This window comes from Osmerus eperlanus, chromosome 19 (genome assembly GCF_963692335.1).
Source record: "Osmerus eperlanus chromosome 19, fOsmEpe2.1, whole genome shotgun sequence".
Taxonomy (NCBI): domain Eukaryota; kingdom Metazoa; phylum Chordata; class Actinopteri; order Osmeriformes; family Osmeridae; genus Osmerus; species Osmerus eperlanus.
In genome coordinates this window covers 12,643,401-12,658,998 of record NC_085036.1, presented here as the reverse complement: position 1 = coordinate 12,658,998, position 15,598 = coordinate 12,643,401, and the positions used below count along the sequence as shown (strand labels likewise).

The 15,598-nt window shown below is 50.5% G+C and overlaps 1 protein-coding gene across 27 annotated transcripts in view; it reads left to right on the top strand.

Moving 5' to 3' along the window:
- LOC134039911 (protocadherin gamma-C5-like) overlaps positions 1-9,793 on the top strand; it is an 88,056-nt gene extending 78,263 nt beyond the window's left edge. For 11 of the 27 annotated variants that reach the window (XM_062486094.1, XM_062486099.1, XM_062486100.1 and 8 more), the window contains exons 2-4: positions 4,060-4,115; positions 6,529-6,635; positions 7,876-9,793. In XM_062486094.1, the coding sequence (XP_062342078.1) occupies positions 4,060-4,115; positions 6,529-6,635; positions 7,876-8,141 (429 nt within the window). In that variant the 3' untranslated portion in view covers positions 8,142-9,793. Of the gene's footprint in view, positions 1-65; positions 2,665-4,059; positions 4,116-4,994; positions 5,052-6,528; positions 6,636-7,875 lie in introns of those variants that run through there. The other 16 variants (XM_062486082.1, XM_062486086.1, XM_062486083.1 and 13 more) reach the window with 7 other exon arrangements.
- Positions 9,794-15,598: the final 5,805 nt, after the last annotated feature.

Genomic DNA, 15,598 nt, shown 5'->3' with positions numbered 1-15,598 from the left:
TTTGTTAAAGGGACTTTAAAACGCACCTCCTCCCACAGAAAAGTTAGATCAGTGTAAGTAGCCATCATCGTTTGTGGAGCAACACGGATTTACTTCTTCCTTTCATGCGGTCTATTTTCTCCAGTTGTAGTTCAATGTAACGTGGTAGCTCTGTTGAGTTTTAACTGAACTGAACTATTTTAGCGGAACGAGTTAGGAATGGGAACGTTTCTTACTAAAGGCATGACAAGTTGAACAATGAGAGTCTGGGACATCAGACAAGGAGCGGAGGGCTGGCCCGCGCTCTGGCTACTTTTCTCGGTATTCTGCCAGTCATCCTTCTCCGCCGAATTATCCTATTCCGTGTTGGAAGAGTTAAAACCGGGAGCATTTGTTGGAGATATTATGAAATCATTGGGCTTAGCCATATCGACGTTATCGAGGAGAAACCCTCGAGTTGTGTCGGAATCTAATGCAAAGTACTTTGACGTGAACGCGAGTGGAGTATTTGTTACCAAAGAAGTTATGGACAGAGAGAGTCTTTGTGGATTAAAGTCAATGTGTTCTCTTAGCGTGCAACTTGTGCTTGAAAACCCACTGGAATTACACCGAGTCGTTGTGGAGATAGTTGACGTGAATGACAATTCGCCTCAGTTTCCGGGACAAGCTATTTCAATGGAAGTTTCCGAGGCGGCTGCACCGGGCACCCGATTTCGTTTGGACAGCGCGAATGATCTGGATGTAGATGCTAATGGTCTACGCACATACTTTCTTAGTCCCAACGATTGTTTCGTGTTGAAAGTAGAATCGAAAAGGGATGGTAGTAAATTCCCAGAATTATTGTTAGAGAAACCTCTAGACAGGGAAAAGCAATCTGTATTTAACCTAGTACTCACCGCCGTAGATGGCGGGCATCCAGAAAAGACTGGCACTACGTCGGTTCTTCTTCGAGTCATGGACGTCAATGATAACGCGCCGGTATTTGACCAGCCAATCAAAACAGTTAGTTTGTTAGAAAACTCCTCACTGGGCACCCTGGTGACGAGACTCAACGCATCAGACACGGATGACCATCTTAACGGGAAGATATCATTCCACTTTAGTAAATATACTTCAGAGTCTGTAGTTAAACTGTTTAGCCTGAATCCCCAAACGGGTGAAATCCTTGTGAAAGGGGAGGTGGATTATGAGGTGGCAGATATCTATGAAATCACAGTGCAGGCCAGGGACAGAGGAACGCCAGCTCTGGAGGGCTCCTGCCACATCAAAGTCCAAATCGTTGACGTTAATGACAACAGTCCAGTCATAAGCATAAACTCAGTGACCAAGATCATCCAGGAGGATGTGGAGTCAGGAACTGTAGTGGCGCTGATTAGCATTAGGGATGAGGATGCTGGTCAAAATGGCGAAGTGATTGTCCAAATTCCCCCTGGGTTGCCATTTAGATTGATATCCCCCTTCGAGGGTCACTATACCCTGGTGACAGACGGGCCTTTAGACAGAGAGACCGAGTCTGAATACACCATCACAGTGACGGCCTCTGACGCGGGCTCTCCCCCTCGCTCTGCGCAGGAGTCTTTTGTGGTCAGTCTTTCAGATGTTAATGACAACGCCCCCCTCTTCTCAAAGTCCTCCTACTCTGTTGACATAGCAGAGAACAGTGCTCCAGGGGCTCTCCTCCTGACCGTGTCCGCGTCCGACCGGGACTCGGGCCAGAACGCTCGCCTCTCCTTCTCCCTCCTGGACAGCGAGGTCGGCGGCGGCGCCCCCGTGTCCTCGCTCCTTTACGTCAACTCCGAGAACGGGAACCTCTTCGCCATGCGGGCGCTCGACTACGAGCGCGTGAACGTGTTCCGGGTGGAGGTGCAGGTGAGGGATGGCGGCACGCCGGCGCGGAGCTCCAACGTGACCGTGCACGTGTTCGTGGTCGACGTGAACGACCACCCCCCTGCTCTCGTCCACCCGGCCCTGCCCGCGGACGGGGTTCTCCAGCTGTCCGTGCCGCGCTCCGCCGCGGTGGGGCACCTGGTCAACCGGGTGGTGTGCGTGGACCCGGACAGCGGCCACAACGCCTGGCTGTTCTACAGCGTGTCGGGGCGGGACGCTGGGTTCTTCCATGTGGGGGCTCACACCGGGGAGGTGCGAACGGCCCGAAGGTTTGAGGAGGGCGACGCCACCTTCTCCATCCTGGTTCTGGTGCAGGACAACGGCACGCCCACGCTCTCCACCAGCGTGACGGTCAACATCACCGTGTCCGAGAAGGGCGCGGCCCCCCTGCTCCGCAGGGCCCCTCCACGCCAGGGCGATGGCGGTGGTGCCACTGGTGTCACCCTAACCCTGATCAGCTCTCTGGCCTGCATCTCTGTGGTGTGCCTCCTGGCTATCGCCGGGATGGCCGTGCGCTGGTTGACATACAGGGGCCACCTGGTGTGTTTGGGGCTAGGCCCCCGGAAGGCCCCCCACTCTCACAGGGACCCCCACCTGCAGCTCAACACAGAGGGCCCGCTGCGCTACGTGGAGGTGGTGGGGGGGGCCCGCGACCCGGCTGCCTGCCGGCGCTTCTATCCCACTCTCTCCAGCAGCGTGAAGGACTTTGTGTTTGTTAAGAGCCCCGGGTTAGGACAGAACCAGAACACTCTGAAGCTGACCCTTTCCAACAAACACCTGACCAAATCAGCCAATGAGGTGAGGCCTCTGTCCACTGGCAAATAGCTGAGCCCATTGGCTCGTGATGAGAACTCAGTCGAACATGGATGAGCGTGGTTTTTTAAGTGTGTGGATGTGTGTGTATATGCGAGAACAAGTCACTGGAAGGTTAACTGTAAATTTAAGCAGACAGAGATTTGTGTTTCAGTGCTTAAATCACAGCAGTGTCTCTCTGCCTGGGAGAAAGTTAAATATTTCATATGGCTGCAGGGGTAATCTCACAGAGTGAGATACAAAACGAAGACAAAAAATATCACTCAACATGTGCTTCTTTCTATTCAACATCTGTGAGAGGGAGAGATGTGGGGATGATTAGACACTGGTCGGTTAGTCATATCACCAGATGGTTGGGCTCTAAAGATGGATGGATGGGTGGCCCAGTGTGGCTAAGGACTGGTGGGTGGGGGTCTGGGAGCTGGAGAATGGTGCTGAGGGGCTGGGGGACTGAGAAATGGAGGCTGGTGGGTTGGGACTGGGGGCTGGGGAAATGTGGGTGGTGCCTGTGCACTGGTGGTTAGGGTCTGGGGGACTGAGGACTGGTGGCTGGGAGCTGGTGGTGGGGGCTGGTGGTTAGGGTCTGGGGGACTGAGGACTGGGGGCTGGTGGTGGGGGCTGGTGGTTAGGGTCTGGGGGACTGAGGACTGAGGACTGGGGGCTGGTGGGTGGCGGCCGATGGCTGGACAGCTCCACGCTGCAGCTCTCTCTGCCTTGGCGTAATCCAGCCTGGGTTTTAGTGGATCAGTGGAGCAGGGCTGCAGATTACCTCCCCACTGCCTGGCAGGCTGGCAGCCTGCAGGGCCTGGCCTGGGTCAGAGCAGCTCTCCCACTGCCTGGCAGGCTGGCAGCCTGCAGGGCCTGGCCTGGGTCAGAGCAGCTCTCCCCCAGAGGGAGTTGGGCCAAAAGGCTGCTGACTCGGGCTTTTGATGACCTATATTTTCTGGAGCTGAAGATGCATGTGTCGATAGAAATGGTTTTGTGAAAGATTTAGCGTTATTAAGCTTCGCCCCACGGTCTGGCGATTGTGATTTTGTGTCGTAGGGTCTATTCTTTTCACTGGAGCCGTTCAAGCATGCCAGTGACAGAATAGACTGTTCAATAATTCACACACTTTCCCCTGCACTACATATATCTTGGCTCTCTCTCTCTTTCTCTCTTCGGTTTCTCCCTCCCCTTCTCTCCATCTGCCTCTCTCTTCTTCTCTCTCCCCTGATGGGCCTGTGACGTTTTATCCTCTTTTGGGGAACTGAAACACAAAATGGCGTCCTCAGCCGAGGAGTCAAGATGACACTTATCCATATGGCTTCACCAGAGGAACAGCGTGTGTGTGTGTGTGTGCTTTTGAGTTCTAACGGTGTGTCTCTCCTTTTTCTGCAGCAAAAACCACCCAATGACTGGAGAATTACCCAGAATCAGAGACCTGGACCTAGTGGGTGAGTATCTAGCCTCTTTGTGACACACACACATGCACATACACACACACACACATGCACATACACACACACACACATGCACATACACACACACACACATGCACATACACTCACACACACAAAGACAAACCCATCCTCGTGAGCATACACATGCAATCTCTTTAAGGTATATCTCAGTGATCAGAATAAAAGCATCTGCTAACTGAACACATTATTAGTATGCTTATTATTACATATACCTTCCATGCAGATGACCAAGCCAGATTTGTGTGGACAGAATGTCCACAGTTACTTACATACTTACACACACATTTCTGTATCAATGGGAAGTCTAGGCCTGCTGCATTCTGGGTAACTGGACGGCAGTTCCAGATGCAGTTATCAGTGAGGGCGTCAGTCTGATAGCTTCAGTTCAACCAAGGTTTGGCCGTGACGAGAAGATCGAGGTCATGAAGAAGAAAGAGGAGGTGTGAAGACAGAGATGTGTGTGTTAGTGTGGGTGAGGATCAGTTTGAGCTTAGCCAGTTGAGGGAGTGTATCAGGAGTGTGTTAGTCTTCGACGATGACTGCAGTGTTTTGCCGTTTACTATGAGGTGGATTCAGCTTGTTTCGACTGAGGTTTGCGTCCTCATTCACTCTACACGTAAGATACATGAGCATGTACCGTAGTAGAAGACAGATGGTTGTTGCTTTAGTGCCCTCAACAAAAGGCATAACGATCCAACATCAAGATACAGCATTATGCACATCCTCCTAGCAAAGTCCCTAGCATGTTGAACGAGATGGCTCGAGTGGTCCATGTGACCGACATAAGAGCTGAGGGAGTGTGTGTGAGGTGTGTGTGTGTGCGATGGTCAGAACTCTGCTACTGTGTTTCAGCACGTACAGGTACCACACCACTACCCAGCAGAGGTGGACTCCGTACGGGAAGGCGAGGTAGAGTGGTGGAGGCAGAGCAGGCTGGGCTCTGTGTGCTAGCGGGGACTGCTCTGATGCACGCTCTAGGCTTTGTAGAGCTGTGTGTGTTTGTGAGTGAGTGTGCGTGGTCTAGCCTGCCGTCCAGCTGCTGGTGTTTGTGTAGCAGAGGTGTGCTATGATCTGTACATGCTGTTGTGGGCAGGATCAGAGATGGTACGTGTTCTGCGTAGGACTGTGGATGTGCTTAGCTCAGCACTGTTCCCTAGTCTCTGCATCTATAAATGGGTTTGTAGGCTTCACTGCTTAGCCATGTATGTTGGTTTTGTCCTTATTTGTGTGTAGCGTAGATTCAGATGTTTCTTTGGATATTGATGTGTAGAAGGGTATTTTGTTTCTGTGTGTGTATTTGTGTGTGTCCAACCCAGTCTCCCTCATGCATTATTTTTGAACATTCATTTCCCCCTCTTTAAAACAGAGGAAAATTGATTGAAACCAGCCATTTTCAACCACACGCAGATTTTCCAAACGGTCAAACAATCTCTCTTCCTCTCTTTTCCTCTTTCCCCATCCCCCCTCTCCTCCCTGTCAGTCTGTCTCTCACCCGCTCTCCCACTAGTCCCCACACAGCATGCAAAACGGCACACGAAGCATTGGATAAGCTCAGTCATTTGCTACTCTGCAAGCCTGTGTGTCTCTGTGTGTGTATGTGTGTACTGTATGTGAGTGTGTATGTGTGTACTACGGGAGTCAGGTGGCTGAGCGGTGAGGGAGTCGGACTAGTAATCCGAAGGTTGCCAGTTCGATTCCCGGTCATGCCAACTGACGTTGTGTCCTTGGGCAAGGCACTTCACCCTACTTGCCTCTGGGGAATGTCCCTGTACTTACTGTAAGTCGCTCTGGATAAGAGCGTCTGCTAAATGACTAAATGTAAATGTAATGTACTGTATGTGTGAGTGTGTGTGTGTGTGTGTGAAGGTGTACCGTGTGTGTGTGTGTACTATCACATATTGAGAGGCTGTCTTGACTCCTCCTGCTTCCTCGTGTCCTCCAGCCTCCATATTCTCTGTGATGCTTTGGGCACCTACACAAAATGGCTGCTGGAAGCTGGCTCTTGCAGTGCTTGAAAAAAACATTAGACAGATTGGTTCGACTGATGTGCGCCTGTTTGTGATAAAAGTAGTGAGCTATTGCCTGTGTGTAGAAGATTGTGTGTTATAGATGCTTAGCGGGTGTATATGTATAGGAGGAGAGTGTGTGTGTGTATAGGGGAGAGCTCAGTGTGAGCTCATGTGAGAGGGTGTTATAGATGGTCTGTGTCTTTCTCTGTGTGTGTATAGGATAAACGTATTTGTGTGTGAGTAGGATCAGTGTGTCTGTGTTTGTGAATGTCAACCTCAGTGTATGTACATAGAATGGAAATCCCTCTGTGTGTGAAGAAGGGAGGAGTGTGTGTGTGTGTGTGTGTTTGATTCTGACGGTGGTTTCCTGTCTCCAGAGCTGGGGCTCGTCCGGAGGAGGGAGGTGCTGTCGCTGGTACCGGACCCTGGCCCAACCCCCCCACCGAGGCAGAACAGCTCCAGGCTCTGATGGCTGCAGCCAACGGTGAGCCTACATTTCCCAGAATCCCCCTCTCCTCCCTTTTTGTCTGGCTGTGTCTCTCTCTCCTTTCTCTCTCTCTTTCTCTGTCTCTCTCTCGCGCGCGCACGCGCACACTCTCTCTCTCTCTCTCTCTTTCTCTCTTTCTCTCTCTCTCTCGCGCACTCCCTCTCTCTTTCCTCTCCCTTCATCTCTCTCTCTCTTCATCCACAAGGTCACATCCCCTCAGCTAAAAGGGGACATGCAGAGAATGTGTGAGCGAGCACAGGAGCGATCTAGATCGGCTCTGACTGGTGAGGGTACAGAATGTGTTCTCCAGAGACTACTTGCAGAAGGATAGAGACAGACAGACTTCTCTAACATCTATCTGGAAAGCTACCAAAGAACCACAAGCCAGTCCCATGTTTCTTTAGTATTTCCCATGGGGCGTTCATGGCTAAAACACATGAAAACACATGAACGTAGTCTGAAAAGAGGCAAACACCAGTTTGACTACCAGAAAAAAAACTCTCTAAACACTCTGAATAACGATTGGAGAGAGAGAGAGAGAGAGAGAGAGAGAGAGAGAGAGAGAGAGAGAGAGAGAGAGAGAGAGAGAGAGAGAGAGAGAGAGAGAGAGAGAGAGAGAGAGAGAGAGAGAGAGAGAGAGAGAGAGAGAGAGAGAGAGAGAGAGAGAGAGAGAGAGAGAGAGAGAGAGAGAGAGAGAGAGAGAGAGAGAGAGAGAGAGAGAGAGAGAGAGAGGATCCGTGATCTAAAGAGTCGTGTGTCTCTCCACAGTGCCCATGCATTAGCACGCTAACAGACCAGCCTGGGGGATACAGGGCTCTTTGTTCCAATGATCCACAGCTGCAGTTCCTCACTTCACCCTGCCTCCCCTGTCTCATCACTTCACCCTGCCTCCCCTGTCTCATCACTTCACCCTGCCTCACCTGTCTCATCACTTCACCCTGCCTCACCTGTCTCATCAACCATTCTGTCCCTGAGCTGAGGGGAACGTACGGATGTATCTCTTGCGTTTAGTGTTTACCTCCGAGGATGTTGGTGTGGGTGCGATGGGGGACTGTGCGTGTGTGGGGGAGGGGGGCTGGGGGGAGGGATGGAGAGGGGGCTGAGCCGCAGCTGCATTGCAGTGGAGCTGTGACCCTATGTGAGTAACGAGCACAACACCAAGCTATAACACTCTCTTCTCTCTCCTCTCCTCCCCTCCCATCCCCACCCTCCTTCCTCTCTCCCCTATTCCCCCCAGAAGTGAGTGAGGCGACCGCCACCCTCGGCCCGCGCTACAACGCCCAGTTCCCCATGCAGCACGTGCCTGACTACCGCCAGAACGTCTACATCCCCGGCAGCACCGCCACCCTGACGGCCAACCCCCAGCAGGCCCCCCAGCAGGCCCCCCAGCAGGCCCTCCAGCAGGCCCTGCCCCCCGCCCAGGCCATGCCGCAGGTCGACGCCCCCAAGGCCGCCCAGACGCCCGGCACCAAAAAGAAGTCCTCCAAGAAGGAGAAGAAGTAAGGCCCTGCGAGGAGGGCACCCCCCCCACCCACCCAGCCACCCACCGCCACGCCCGTCACCATGGAAACCGCAAGAACGCAACCAACCCCCCCCCCCACCACTCCCTCAGTCTAGCCGTCTACTTCCTGTCGCGGGATACAAGTCCTTTTGATCTCATTCCTCCATTTCCGTCTGGTGTCCCCTGTGTGTGGGCAGGGGTGTGCATGAGTCACGTCACGTACGTGCAATGACTTCACTTCCTGCTTCATGATCTTTACAGCTAGTGTCAGCGTGTGGGGAGGCTTGAGGAGTTGTACAGTAAATGTGTTTTGGATCCAAAATGTATTTCAGGAGTATGGAGTTTTTACAGGGACCTTGCTCTGTAATATAGTGTTAAATGAAAAAAAAAAAGAAAAAAATCAACAACAAAAATTGATAACTGATTTTTGGATTGAAATGTTTGATGCTTCTTCGACGTGCTTGGTAGTTGCTTCTCATGGTGACTCTGATTCCACTTTATTTGCCTACTTGCTTTAGAGATCTTGCTTTAGCTCTTTAAGGACTGAAATAGACAATGTTGCATGACCCTTCCTAACGATTTAAGATCCTGTGAGGATGAGCTTCACACACGCACACATTTGTATTAAGAGGCTAGCTCCAACTAATCACAATGTTATGGCAGAATGCGTATAGTAGCATTACTATTTAAATGCCTGTAAGACTTCTTTTAGCTGTCTGAGTAGTAAGCATAAGAACAGTTCTAATGACTGACGACTGATGAATAACTTTGCTTCGCGGTGGCCCTCTAAGTATTTCAGCTGCCTATGAAGGCTTGAGTGGTTATTTTCACCCTGTAGGCCACAATGTCATCTCTGGCCATCTCTTCCACTGGTATTCAAAGCCACAACTCAATCTCCAAACTCTGTCTTGATTAACATAAACATTGTGTAAAAACAGACCAGAGTTTTTTTTTTTTCCTATACCAGCATCGTTTGGATCTTGTATCTGCATCGTAGCAATGAGTCAGTGTTGTGGAAAGATGGGCCAGTGTGATTGGCCGAGCACTGTGTTCTCAGGCTCGCCAGGGCTCCCAGGATGAGCCCTGTCACGCCCAGAGGTGTGGATGTGTCCTGGGGCCATGGGGAGAGGGAGGCTGGTTAGTCCCTCTGGAGCCTAATATCTGCTCCTCTTCCATCACCTGGAAACTAGCGTCAACACAGCAGGTCCTCATGTCCTCTAACCCCCCCTACACTACCCCCACACATTAATTAAGGATCCAGGCCGTGTTTGATATCTTACTCACTGGACGCTTTCCAGGAGTTTGTAAGGTTCTGATTGTGGTGTTTAGAAACTATGTCAGGACCATGGACAGAGACTAGTTTCTCCCGTCAACCTCTCCTCTCTCTCTGCCTCGCCTGTTCTGGAACTTAGAGAATGTTCTGGAACTTAGAGAATGTTCCCAGTCCATCCTTTATCATGCTGGCGCTACGCGTGCTAGCAAGCAACCCCAATGTAAATATGACACGTTACAAGTCTGTAGAGATCCAGGTGAGCTCTCTCTCTCTCTAGCCAAAAACATGGCTGTTACCGGAATGTTTGGACTATTTTTCTGATATAAAAAAAGTTAAAGAAAGGAAAAAAAAAAATGAATACAAAAAACGTCTTCAGATAAAGTGTAGTGGTGTAGTGACTAAGCATCGAGCTCACTGACTTAACCAAGCTGTATATAAAAACAAAACTTTCAAAAGACTCATAGTCGTAGTTAGAGGCTTGTGAATTTGTTGTGCATATTTTCGTGTTTTTTTCTTTCTCTTTCTGCTTTCTCTGTGGTCAACTTTAATAAGTATCACACACCACTAAATGTCTGTGATTTCATCTACCTGAACCCTTTTTCTGTGTTTGTGATTTTAATCAATCATTTATGCTACTGGATGCTGCCCTTGCTCATGAGTGTAAACATATGTGTCTGCTGCTGGAATAACCCTTGATATTCGTCTGTAATATCTTTACGTGTTAAATTGTTTATCTCTTTCTCCTTGTTATACACTCTTATTTTATATGCTAATATTTATATTGCTGTTTTATTTGTTTATGTTTTTGTTTACTCTCTTAACACTGACATTTCAAAATAAAATTTCCTCTGAAATCACGTTGGTGATTGAGTTTCTGTTTAACAGAGATGTTGGGGGGGGGGGCTGATGGATAGCCGCTTGGATGTCATTACATTTACATTTACATTTACAATTAGCAGACGCTCTTATCCAGAGCAACTTACAGTAAGTACAGGGACATTCCCCCCGAGGCAAGTAGGGTGAAGTGCCTTGCCCAAGGACACAACGTCCTTTTTTGCACGGCTGGGAATCGAACCGGCAACCTTCTGATTAATAGCCCGATTCCCTAACCGCTCAGCCATCTGACCCCCATCATTGAAGGGTGGGAGGTGGGGGGGGGGGCTTCCGATAGCAGAGCTGGCATGAAGGTGGGGTTGAAAGGGAAAACTGTGACAGAGGAGCTGGCTGGATGATGGGACAGACCTGGAGACTCAAACACGTCGTCTCTGATGTCTGTAATCCACTCTTTGTTCATCCCAGTTCACCCACGGACGATGGAGAAGAGAGGTGGGGGGGGTGCTTTTGTCTGTACCCCAACACCCAGCCCTCCACCCTGGCTTTCCAAACCCACCCCCACACAGCCTCTCAGTAAACCACCCCAGTCTGTAGAGTGTACTGAAACACCATAGTAGCCCTGCATCCGATTCATCTACAGTCCAACGCTCAACCTCCGAGCTATACCCATCTCCCCCGTCCCCAGTAGAGCACCCTGGTGTGTACAAAACACAGAGGAACCACAGCAGCCTGTTAACATTGCTGCGCTTCGTCCCAGCTGTAACTGCACAGCTCTGAGCTCTGCTCCACAGCGGGCGTGTCCTACTGGGGAGCAGCTTGCTTCACGGCCCCTCTCCTCCTCCCAGATCAGCAGTTCCGCGGAGCCGTCAAACCAGCACATATAGCTTCGAATCAGACCTGACCCATTTTCCAGCCCACATTCAGGCGACTGGGGAGCGCGAGGGAGGAGAGACGTCAGAGACACGTCGAGCACAGCTCTGCGGGGATTCGCCAAGTAGGACACAAACTCTCTTTTCTCTGACACGACGCCGTTTATAGACCTGCTATACCGAGCGCGGACCTGTCGCCTACGGAGGGGGGAGGGCGATGGGGCCAGGGCTTTGGATGCACACATCAGACGATACACGATCTTCCATGTCAGAAAGACAGAAAACTTTAGCGTGTCTCTGAGTAAAGAGTGAGTGTGAACTACAGAGTGAAATACAGAGTGAAATACAAAATGATTTGACGAGAATCGTCCTCAGAACACAGATTTGAACACAGTCGCTCAGCCCAAGTCAGAGGTGAAGGGGAATGCAACCCACGGCAACGCCGAGGGGATGTCTAAATATAGCAACAGGAAACGCTGCAGTGGAAGACCCCACTCTCTCTGAATCACTGGGAGTGACATAACACGATCGTCTCCACTCCACAAACACCTCACAGCAGCCAAACATCTAGACTTTCATAACAACTTGCAGTGTGGAGGGGGTGTGCAAGGATTGATTTGAATTGGGAATTACTTTAGGAAAACAATGCAGCTTCTGAGATTATACTAAAATGTTGACAATGTTATACATTTTTAAGGTATCCAGCCAGATAAAATAATCTCAAACCAAGTCAGTATTGTACACAGACAGACAGACAGACAGACAACATATATCACAAGATATTATGATGCTTTAAACCTTTTCATCTTTTGTAGGGGTGTATGGATATAGAGTACCATCTTTACTTGTAATTTGAATTATACATAACTCATTCAGGAAACAAATGCATCCATTTCCTTATAGCTTAACAGAGCTGCACACAAGCGAGCTACACTTTCTTGCTGCAGACACAAAATGGCCGCCACCTGACACAAGCTAGAATTATAGCAGAGCTGCTTCGGTTGCCAAGGTGATGAGAGAAATACTGGGATTCAATGATGCTGATCACCATATCAACAGCTGCTCCCGAGGCAGCTAACAAAGAAAGCAAGACAAGACTTGACAGAATGAATTACATTAGCTTGACACGACAACTTGATTGAAAATAAAAATAGAAGATTGATTTAGATGTATCGGAGTATGGATAGTAACCTCAAGACACAATTTAGATTTCAAACGTAGGCTGAAAAGAGGCAGATGTTACTTAAATTGAAGTTTGACCCCTACACTGTAGCTGTGTGGATGGGTGTTTGTCACAAAACGAACAGCACAGAGAATGACACAACATCTGCAGAGGAGAAACACAGGATTAGCGGTTGATACTTCTCTGCCCAACTATAGAAGCAGCCTCTGAATGTTTTGGTTTCTCTCTCAATCCCCCTCTCCAGATCTTCCTTTCTCCTCCTCAGTCTCTTAAGTCCCCAAACACCTCACCACAGGGGCCTTGGAATCCATCAGCAAGACCCTGCACCCCCAACCACCACCCACCCCTACGCCCACCGCCCTCCCCCCCAAGCCCCCCACCACCACCCACCCCTACGCCCACCGCCCTCCCCCCCTAAACCCCTTCATCCTGCTCTCCATGTAAACCCATTAACTACCTCCCTCATCAGAGGATTGTGGGTGGGGGGAGGAGGCCTGGAGGGCAGGGGGGAGGGGGGGGAGGGAGTAGTTAATCCCAGAATGAGGAAGCTACCCCCTTTCCCTCCGCCCCTCCGCCCCTCTGCCCCCCACACCCTTGACGCTCTTCTCTTTCACGATATGGAGACAAAGACCCAAGCTGACGTCGGAAAACACGTGGAGCAGTAAAGCTACCGGGGAGACAGGATGACAGGAAGTGGGAGGCAGGAAGTGGGAGGCAGGAAATGCCTGGCGAGCCGTCGGCGTGATGACATCCAGGTTGTTCCACAGGGAAGCCATTACAGCGGCCGAACCGTGTGAATCTGTCTGAGGAGGAGGAATCAGACAGGTAGTCTCTGTGCAGAGGAGCTTCCTGCTTCTCCAGACGGGCCTCAGGGCTCCATCCTTAAAGAAGCTTTAGGGCGAGTGGTCAGAGAGGTGTGACAGGGCCGAGGAGAGTGGACCTCTCCTGGAGCTACACCGGCTCCCGGCTCCGCTCCCTGCCCAGGCTAAGCTCCTTACCGGGGGAAGGAGAGACTGAGCTGGCCTGCATTAAAGGATCAGGCCAGACTGACAGACTGACAGCTCGCACTGCCAGCAGCTGCTGCCGCCAGGCTAAGCCACCCATTCACACGGCCAGACCCTTCTAATCAGCCAATCAGGGACACACTCCTTTCGTCTGATGTATGGAAGACGATGGATGCAGCGTTTGTATAAACACTCTCTCAAAGGAGAGCTTCCAGGACGGGTGGAGGGAGGGAGGGAGGGATGATTTGCAGTCGTTTGGTTCAGTGTTTCTGTCTGGCTCAGTCTCTCTCTTCCAGGCCTCCCTCTCTCTTCTGCACCCCCCACCCCTGTCTCAGAAGTGTGCCCAGTCTCCTGTCTGTTACCAGGCAGATCTCCAACTTCTTTTGTCAACAAAGAAGTGCCACTTCATTGGCCACTGCCTGGTGTCCTTGGCAACCGCTCGGTGATGTCACGCCCCACCCTCTCCCTAGTCTCCTGGAGCAGATGTCCTTTTTAGATGCCTATGGTTTATAACCACCGGTCAATTGCCCTCCTTCTTAGAAAAGGTCAGCCAGTTAATTTCCTCCTGGTTGTTATTCAGAGGAAAGGCCAACTGACCAGTGGCTCCATTGGATCAGTTTGTCATCCCAGGGTGAATGTGCTCTGGTCAGATCATTCAGCAACACTTTACATCCACTACCATCTAATAGCAAAATCTACACAGCAAGATTGCCGTTCCATGGGAACTGCAATGTGGACACACCTCATCACAAATGAGTCAATCAACGCACATAGATGCACCGGCTTTAGGGTTTCCTGTTTCCTGTATCTGATGGATAGCCATAGAATCCGGTCACTGAGTGTGTGGGTGTAGAAGCGAGTAACACATGAATCCTACTTGTTGTCTCTGTGTGACATTAGCAAGCACGAAAAGGACTGTATGAATAAAGCCAGGAGAGTGAAGGTCTGCATGAAGGTAACTTGGATAGTGAAGGTCTGTATTAAGATATCCAGGCTAGTGTAGGTGGTCCGTATTTACATTTAGTCATTTAGCAGACGCTCTTATCCAGAGCGACTTACAGTAAGTACAGGGACATTCCCCCCAAGGCAAGTAGGGTGAAGTGCCTTGCCCAAGGACACAACGTCATTTTTCACGGACAGAATCGAACCAGGAACCGAACCAACAACCTTCTGATTAATAGCCCGACTCCCTAACCGCTCAGCCATCTGACCCGTATGAAGGTAGCTAAGCTGGTGAATTCAGGCTGTGTTCAGGTAGCTGTGTTTGGACGCAGGCTGCTGAAGGAGGCTGTAACAGCAGCAGGGTTTATAACAGTGTCGCTCTGGCTCTGTGTTCGGTGAGGCTGTGCTGGAGTCACTCGTGGTGAACGGGGTCCGGGGACAGAGCTGTTCTGGTGGAATGAAAGACTCCATCGAGTGACAGGGAGAGGGTGGGGGAGGGAGGGAGAGGGGGAGGGAGATGATGAGGGCAAGGGAGTGGAAGGGAGAGAGAGAGGAAGAGGGAGAGGGGGAGAAAAAGAGGGAGAGGGAGAGAGACAAGGAGAGAGAGCATGGACATCAACAAGCCCTCCCCCTCCTCCTCCCCCCTCCTCCCCCTACTTCCCCAGTCTCACAGGCCTTCCCTGCACGGATGCGAATAACCCCACTGCAGCTGCCGTTGTCATGGAAACAGAGGGCTGTGTTGCCGGCGGAGGAAGGATGGAGGGTGGCTGACCATCCTACAGAATCGGGGAACCGACCGACGAACACACATCTGTTCGTTCACCTACAGTGCATCCGTGGTTGGTGTGGTGTGTTTGTTGTGTTGCGTGTGTGTGTCTGTGTGTGTTTGTGTGTCTGTATAAACACACTGGTCATGTAATGTGTCTGTTAGTGTTACATCAGCCCTGATTCAGTTTGGCTGTGGAAGCTGAACACCTCTTGACACCTGTATTCATATCAAATAAACCAATAAACACATCTCAATAACCGACCCATATCCCATGTACCTTAACGACTTCATCCTATATACTGAACATTCCTCCACATAGTCAATGCTACCCTCCCATCCTTCCTTCCTTCCTTCCTTCCTTCCTTCGTTCCTTCCTTCTCTCTCTCTCTTTCTCTCTTTCTCTCTTTCTCTCTCTCTTTCTCTCTCTCTCTCTCTCTCTCTCTCTCTTTCTCTCTCATTCCCTCTCTCTCTCTTTCTCTCTCATTCCCTCTCTCTCTCTTTCTCCATCTCTCTGCACCAAGACTTCATTCCTATGTAATATTTATGGAGCCTGGAGGATCTGCAGAAAAGGGGGGAAAATGATGT